The sequence below is a fragment of the Bison bison genome, unplaced genomic scaffold, assembly GCF_000754665.1.
Source record: "Bison bison bison isolate TAMUID 2011002044 unplaced genomic scaffold, Bison_UMD1.0 scf7180017864248, whole genome shotgun sequence".
NCBI classification, from domain to species: domain Eukaryota; kingdom Metazoa; phylum Chordata; class Mammalia; order Artiodactyla; family Bovidae; genus Bison; species Bison bison.
In genome coordinates this window covers 2,047,248-2,055,221 of record NW_011494820.1, presented here as the reverse complement: position 1 = coordinate 2,055,221, position 7,974 = coordinate 2,047,248, and the positions used below count along the sequence as shown (strand labels likewise).

The following is a 7,974-nucleotide window of genomic DNA, read 5'->3' as shown; positions in this document are numbered from 1 at the left end:
GGAGGCGGGGCCCAGGGACAGTTTTGCAGCTGTGGACAGTTTGGCGGGGGCCGCAGCAGCTCCTAGCCTGAGGCCTGGGGCGGGGAGACTTGGGTTGAGGGGAGGATAAGGAAGGGGCTGTGGGATTTAAGGGAGCCATGGCTCACTTCCTGTTGGGCGCCTGTTCTCAGAGCCAAGGCTGTCTCTGCAGTGCATGTGGGGTCACTTGGAAGCTCTAGGAATGACCTTTGCCCTCTTTGGGGCTTGGCACTGTAGCCACCACAACTTCCCCCTAATTCCAGCATGCTCTCTGACACAATCTTGGGGTGGAATCAGTCTCCTGGGGCTTTATCTTTGTGTCTTGAAGCTAAAAGTTCTTCATTCCACTTATGGCACAGCAGGGACCTGATACCTTGCCTTTCTCGTCCTGTGACAAGGGTGCTGGCTCTGCCTGGTCTCGGCAGCGCCCATCTCCCTCCTGGGTCTTAGGGTCAGATTCAGACCTGGCCCTGGGGGACCCCCAGGCTGAGAGGAGACAAAATCAGACTTGAACCTTCCTGGCCTCAGGGTATCAGGACCGGAGCAGAGAAAGAACCTGGGGAAGCAGGAGAGTCAAAGAGTCTGCTTGAGGGAGAGGGTGAAGGCTACATGAGAAGGGCACCCTTGAGGAGGGTTTTGAAAGCTAAATAGGAGTTTGCTAGCTGTCTCAGACACCAGGTAGAGCTCTGCAGGACACGGGAATGATGTACACCGAGGTCACGGAGCAGGAAAAGGCCTAGCAGGATCAGTTGGCAGGGCCCTGGAGGCTGAGCAGAGGAGTCGGTGCCCTTTTTCTGCTGTCAGGCTGGACCGCTTTGAAAAGACCAACGAGATGCTGCTCAACTTCAACAACCTGTCAAGTGCCCGCCTGCAGCAGATGAACGAGCGCTTCCTGCACCACACAAGGACCCTGGTGGAGATGAAACGGGACTTGGACAGCATCTTCCGCAGGATCAGGTGGGTGCTCCCCCTCCAGCCTCCGCCTCCCACTCCATGCTTCAGGTTCCTCTCCTCTTCCATGAGGGCCGTCCTCTCCACATAGCAGGGTGGGAGACTCAGCTTGTTTGTTTCATAAGGCTTCACCACACACTTAGTATTGGAGAAGGACTGAAAACCTTAGAGTTTCTGAACTTAAGTTTTATTTCTTTTTGAACATGCAACATAGCACCAGACCCATACTGCAAAAGGTAGGCTAGAGCAGACAGTGAAAGGCTAGCCTCCTGTCCGCCTTGGCCTCCACCCAGGTCTTCTCTCAAGAGAAAAATGAGATTCCCGGGGTTTGTGGGTGCTCCTCGAGCCGGTTTCCATGAGAACAGGGAAAGACTGTCCAAGTCCCCAGCCACACAGAACGCTTGACACCCGCACCCCCAGAGCTCACACTGCTGTTGACAGCTGGGCTCCTGGGCCCAGAACCAGCTACAGTGGCATTTCTGGCCGACCGTGCCGCTTCTGCTATTTCAGGAGCAGCCACGTCTGCTGGCAGAGTAGGTGCCACAGATTGAGGGCAACAGGTTGGAGCAAGTTCTACGCAGAAATCACACAACAGGCCAGATAGATGCTACATAAGAGGGCCTGTTTTCTGGGGCTTCTCACCAGGCTGCCCGCCCACGTGTGGTGTCGCAGGGATGGGGCTAGAGCAGGAACCCCAAAGGTTGATGTGTATCTGGGTCACTCAGTGAAGGTGGAAGTGTTAGTCAGCAAGTTGTGTTTGACTCTCTGCAACACCATGGACTGTAGCCTGCCAGGCTGCTCTGTCCATGGAATTCTCCAGGCCAGAATACTGGAGTGGGTTGCCATTTCCTTTTCCAGGGAGTCTTCCCGACCCAGGGATAGAACCCGAGTCTCCCACATTGCAGGTAGATTCTTTACCGTCTGAGCCACCAGGGAAGCCCTGATGTCCCTCGGGAAGGAGATGAGTGTGTCTGCCCAGGCAGGGACGCCGCAGCAGTGATACTCTGGGGGACGGTTTGGGGCACGGTGCTGGCTGACCAGAGTCAAGGCTGAGAGGCTGTTCTGAAGGTCCTTTTGTAACTCTTTGTAAACAGAATTGCAGTGAAAAAAGTGAAAATCTCAGTTGCTCAGTCATGTCCGACTCTGCGACCCCAGGGACTGCAGCCCGCCAGGCTCCTCGTCCATGGGATTTCCCAGGCAAGGTTACTGGAGTAGGTAGCCATTCCCTTCTCCAAGGGATCTTCCCGACCCAGGTCTCCTGCATTGCAGGCGGGTTCTTTACCATCTGAGTCACCAGGGAAGCCCAAGCAGAACTGCATTACTTCAGGTACGAAGAAAAAACCAGCAGTTAAAAAAGGGCAACAGGTGCCTCTCTGTGAACTTCAGTTTAATGAGTGCCAGTGTTTGGGGCATGGACAGGCAGGCCCTCCTGGCCTCTGTACAGACATCCTCACCCCAGGATGGAAAGACAGGCTGGGACAAGTCCCCAGAGGAGTGGCTGTTGAGGTGAGGGGGAGGGGAGCCTCCTGGAAGGTGGTCCTGGTAGAAGAGGGTGAGACATGAGGCATTACAGGTGGGGGCCGGACCCAGCACTAAGGCCGTGTGGAAGCTGGGCGACAGCAGAACAGTAGCTGCCACCCATCATGGGGGTCGGAGGGCAGGCTAAGCGCCCAGCCCCCTCCAGCCTGGAGCAGTGAATGGGGGTCGGAGGGCAGTCTGAGTGCCCAGCCCCCCTCCAGCCTGGGAGCAGTGAGCAGGGGGGCCCTGGCCTGCACCAGGCCCAGCCTGTCTCCTCAGCAGGCTCAGCCCTGTGTGCCTTCCCTTCCCCAACAGGACACTGAAAGGGAAGCTGGCCAGACAGCACCCGGAGGCCTTCAGCCGTAAGTGTCACCCAGAACTCCTGCATCCCACTTCTGGGCTCTGCACCCTTTGATGTCAGTGCCCTCAGCCCAGGGCTGGCTTCTGGAATGTACCCCAAGGGCTGACAGCAGGCCCAGGCCCTGGTGGGTCGTGGGTCCAGAGAGACGTGGGGCAGGGGTCTGGCCTGGTCTTCTTGGCAACCTGCAGAGCAGGTGTTGAGATCAGAATCTCCTCCTTTGGCAGAGGTCATAACAACGGGGTGTTGACAAGGATGATAGTCCTTAAAAAAAAAAAAAGAAAGGATGACAGTCCTTAGCCCAGTGAGTGTCATGCACCCACTGCGAGGCAGGCTGTTACCCGTAGCCACCTGTGAGGTGGGGGCTGTGCCCAGAGGGGCAGTGACTTGGCAGCGGAAGCACAGCATCATCCATGCCGAGCCTCACTTTACCCAGTCTGCTGAATGGGCCAAAAGCTCCCCACCACAGGGCTGCTGAAACCACAGGCACAAAGGCAATGCCATCGTTTCCCAGTTTATAGAGCGGGGAGCTGAGGCACAGGCAGGTGAGGGGCCAGGCCCAGGTGACACAGTCAAGAGGGCAGAGCCAGGCTCAGGCTCACCGCCCAGGGCCCATGTAGGCCAGACTCCGGAGAACCTGAGTCCTTACCTCACTTCACCTTGAAGAGAGGCCTCTCACCTGCCAAGGCCTCAGTTTCCTCCTCTGTAAAATGAACAAAGTCCTGTCCTGTGGGGTGGAGATAGCTGTCAGGGGTCATGGGCCCAATTAATCCCTCGTCACAGTGCCCAGTGATGACAGTGACTCAGCCAACTCTTGGGTCGTCTTCCCCCAGACATCCCAGAGGCATCTCTCCTGGAGGACGAAGATGAAGACCCCATTCCGCCTAGCACCACCACCACCATCGCCACCTCAGAACAGAGCACAGGCTCGTGTGACACCAGTCCCGACACTGTCTCACCCTCCCTCAGCCCTGGCTTTGAGGACCTGTCCCACATCCGGCCTGGTTCCCCTGCCATCAACGGTCGCAGCCATACAGATGACGAGGAGATGCCGGGCGAGTAGCCCTGCTCCCAGGAGCTCCGAGGGGGTCTCAGGGCAGCAGCAGCGTCACTCCCCAGATGTCTGAAGTGGCAATGGAGAACCCTGCCTCGAGATACTCAGCTTTGCCACCCTAGTCTGTCATTTAGGGCTTGCTGAGGGGACAAGGCTCCCTCCTTAGAATTCCTGGGGATCTTTCATTCCTCCTCCTTCCTCACTGAGAACATCTTTTCTGTAGATTCCTCTATCAAACTGGGGATGACCAGTCCATCTGGAGTTGGGCTGGGCACAGGGAGCTTTTCCAGAGTCAGGCCTTAGGTCTACTCTGAACAACACTTCAAGCTTCCCAGAGACCAGAGCCAGATGTCCCCTGCCCCAGCCCCCTGGTCAGAGCCCCCTCAAGACAGTCAAGCACTGTCATCCGAGTCCACCCAGCCCACCCCTGCGCCTACTGGTTCTGGTCTTCTTGCCCCTTCCTCCAATGAGAGTACTGAATCCTTTCTCCAATCATTATCTCAAGGAGGTTTCTGAAACAGTTGTAGAAGGCTCAAGACAGAGATTAGCCATCCACTCAGCCCCAAGCCTGTTTCTCTGACCAGAGGTGTAGACCTCTAGAGCCTAACAAGCCTCTCCTAGGGCCTTTGTGGAGCAAGCCGAGCAACGTTGGAGAACAGAGTTAAGTGGAATATTTTTGTACCCGATGTTTACAGATGCTGTTGGGAAGTTATCAATAAAGAGACTCTGTTACTAAAAAGGGGAGGTGCATCTAACAGTGACTTCCTTCCATCCCTGGGCCCAGCATCCCAAAACAGGGACAGGTGCTGCACGTGGGACAGGCTGGCTGTGGAGCGCCAGGCACCACTGGCCTAGGAGGAGGTGGGGCTGCTTTGGGTCGGGGTCCCCAGTGGTGACAGCCACAACGACCCCACTTCCTATCACCACAGAGGCCTTCCCACTGCTCACATCATTTCCTTACTTCCTTGAATAACTCCTCTAAATCTCAGCCCCAAAGTGGGTTCCTCAGGAAGCTAGATGGGGTCGCATTCCCCATCAGACACTGTCACAGAGTCCCCTCATCTTTGAAGCACTTTCCATTAAGTTATTAAAGGTCTCTTCCCAGACCTCAGAGTGTCTACATTTGCCTGGTCCATAGGGGGCGCCGGGAAGTGGTCAATGAAGAAGGTACCCTGAGCAACGGCTCCACTGTAAAGAAGCCCCCTACAGTGCAGACGTGGGTTCGATCCCTGGGTCAGGAAGATTCCTTGGAGGAGAGCATGGCAATCCACTCCAGTATTCTTGCCTGGAAAATCCCATGGACAGGGGTCTGACAGGCTACTGTCTACAGGGACAGAGTCAGACACGACTGAAGCGATTTAGCACAGCACGCTGCCAAATCCACGGGTAACTTCGTCCTCACTTGTTCCCAGCGCTCAGCACTTTTTAACTTCTTCCGTCCCAGAAACAAGACCTTGGGTCCCACCTCATTTCCTTGAGGGAATACACCAACCCCACCTGCCCTCGGTGCTCCTGTACGCACCCGCCCTGATACCCACTTATGCACAGCAGCCAGAGAGCCTCCAGTGGCTCCAGGGGTCTAGTCCCCGCGCCGTCTCCCGCCTCGACCCCTGCGTCTTTGGACCTGCGGCTTAATTCCTTTCCTTCAGCACAAAGGTCTCTCCTAATCTGTTTAAATATCTCCGGAGCACCCGCTATGTGCGGGCCGTCTTCCAGGAGGTTTGGAGACAGGGCAGTAACACCTGGAAAGGTGCGGTCGTCTTACTACGTGACCCAATGGGTGGGGCTCACAGCCGGAAGCTAGCGGGCCAAGGTCCCACTCAGGCGCCACGACTTCGTTCGCCAGCACCCACCATGGGGGCGGGGCGGGGCACGACGCGCGGCGCGGATTGTGACGCAAGCACGCAGCGTGCTCGGTGCGCAGGCGCTTTCGGCGGCGAATCGGCGGTTTCCGGTTCCGCCGCCCTCTTTCTCTTCAACCAGGCGGCCGAGCAGGTTGGTGGTGGAGGCCTTGCGGGTTGGCGCTGGGCCGGATTGGTTTGTAGGGTGCGGGGGACTATGGGGGCCCAGGGAACGGAGGCGGCGGCCTGAAGTCCGTGTAGGCGGGCCAGGTTCTGCGGGGTGGCTTAGCAAGGCACGTTGGGCCGGGTTCCGGTCCCGAACTGGGCCCCGCGAGGGAAATCGGCATTTGGAAGGGGAGCTTGCCCGCTCTGCCGGCCCCAGCTATCTGAGGAGGCCTTGGGGAGAGCGTGTGTCCTTCGGGTATGATCCAATTTAATGCTGAGGGGTATTAACTGTAAATTTTTCTCGTGGCGGAAACCGTGTCAGTCCCTTCGAAAATATGAAGCCCCTCAGCTGGGTTTCTGTCGCCTTTTTCTAAGTCTGTAAAGACAGTCTGGTAGTAGCAACTGTTTTCTTAACTTGGAAAATGAAAACGATACCTGTGTAAACACGTACCAGGCACGTGGTTAGCAGTTGTTATTTATGGATTGGATAAAACGCAGGAAGTGTGGTCTGAGCATTCGGGTGTAACCCAGAAGGAAGCCGGAGTTATGGGTGTCTGAGCTTGGTATTGGAGAGGAAAAGGGATTGTAGGGAGGAAGGTGTGCGTGTTGGGATGCTACTAAGATGAGATTCCCACCCAGGCTGCAGGAAGAGCAGGGGCTGGTGAGGAGAGGAAGGGTGGGACCTTCAGACCACGCTTGGAGAAAATATGCTTGGCAGGGTGGTGCCCTAAAGTTGAAGATGCAGGCTCAGATGGGCAGAAGGAACCAGGCAGTGAGGTGGGCCTGCAGTTGAGGTCGAGGCATGCATGGGGCTGGCTTGGACTAAACCTGGTCAGCCTGTGAGCTGGGGCTGCTCAGACCTTTAGCGATCACCACTCCCCCCATCCATGCTAACCCTGTCTCCCCAGCAGGCGCAGAGATGCAGATCTTTGTGAAGACCCTGACGGGCAAGACCATCACCCTTGAGGTCGAGCCCAGTGACACCATTGAGAATGTCAAAGCCAAAATCCAAGACAAGGAGGGTGAGTTGGGCTGAGTCTGAGTGCTGCACCCAGTAGGAACCTCAGCCCTGGGTTTCTGCTGTCCTGTGTGCAATGGGTGCTGGGCTTCAACAGATCTCAGCCATGCCAGTGTTCCCCAGTGTCATCTTGGGAAGGCAGCTTGCCCTTCCCACCTCAGTTTCCCTTTTGACAGATTGGGGTAATCCTGGCACAGCCTTGTGGTGGCGGTGGGTGGGGCACGGCGGGAGCTGCCAGCAGTGTGCTTGCAAGAGCCTCTGTAATGGAGGTCCTCTCTCCTTAGGCATCCCACCTGACCAGCAGCGGCTGATCTTCGCGGGCAAACAGCTGGAGGACGGCCGCACTCTGTCAGATTACAATATCCAGAAAGGTACGGGGTGCGGTGGCTAGCAGGGCCTCAGCGAGGCCTAGTACCCAGGATGCAATGCTGACAGTCTGTCACCAGGAGGGAGCTGTAGAGGAGGGTGGTCCTTAAGGTGGGGATCAGATGGCGCTAGGGAGTGTTGCTCTGTAAAGTGCTCTTTTCATCGCTGAAAAGCGTCTCCATCAGTTTTCCGAATGCCCATGGTTTCTCATGTTCTTAGTCACTTTTCTTTTAAGGCCTGTGTGTGTGTATTAATGTTACAAGTATTGTAAAGGAAATCACCACTTTTTCCCTAGCAAAATAAAAGGTTATCCTTGCATCTCTCAGAAATTGCCTTGCCTGTGGGGAAACCGAGGTGGATACCACTGTTGGTGTATATTTATATTAGTCTCCGATTTCGTGAGGGCTGGTGACATGACAAGGTGCAGGTTCTGTGGGGTGGCATGTCCATGTGCACATACCCAAGGGGTTCTGGTGTAGCCCCGCCATACTTGATAAGCTGTGGTCTGGAGGCTGCCCCGCACCCGTGGGACTGAGGCGGTGAGGCTAGGCTCCGACAGTGTCTCTGCCCTGCATTTCCTGTAGAGTCCACCCTGCACTTGGTGCTTCGTCTGCGAGGCGGCATCATCGAGCCTTCCCTCCGCCAGCTCGCTCAGAAGTACAACTGCGACAAGATGATCTGCCGC

General features: G+C 56.3%; 2 protein-coding genes across 2 annotated transcripts in view; both read left to right on the top strand.

Annotated features, from left to right (window-relative positions):
- KXD1 (KxDL motif containing 1) overlaps positions 1-4,641 on the top strand; it is a 7,729-nt gene extending 3,088 nt beyond the window's left edge. Inside the window, exons 3-5 of the mRNA XM_010847280.1 lie at positions 823-975; positions 2,803-2,849; positions 3,679-4,641. Of these exons, the coding sequence (XP_010845582.1) occupies positions 823-975; positions 2,803-2,849; positions 3,679-3,908 (430 nt within the window). The 3' untranslated portion in view covers positions 3,909-4,641. The remainder of the gene's footprint in view (positions 1-822; positions 976-2,802; positions 2,850-3,678) is intronic.
- Positions 4,642-5,814: 1,173 nt separating this feature from the next.
- The window catches only part of UBA52 (ubiquitin A-52 residue ribosomal protein fusion product 1), a 2,538-nt gene continuing 378 nt past the window's right edge, over positions 5,815-7,974 (top strand). The window contains exons 1-4 of the mRNA XM_010847279.1: positions 5,815-5,894; positions 6,814-6,927; positions 7,208-7,294; positions 7,874-7,973. Of these exons, the coding sequence (XP_010845581.1) occupies positions 6,825-6,927; positions 7,208-7,294; positions 7,874-7,973 (290 nt within the window). The 5' untranslated portion in view covers positions 5,815-5,894; positions 6,814-6,824. The remainder of the gene's footprint in view (positions 5,895-6,813; positions 6,928-7,207; positions 7,295-7,873; position 7,974) is intronic.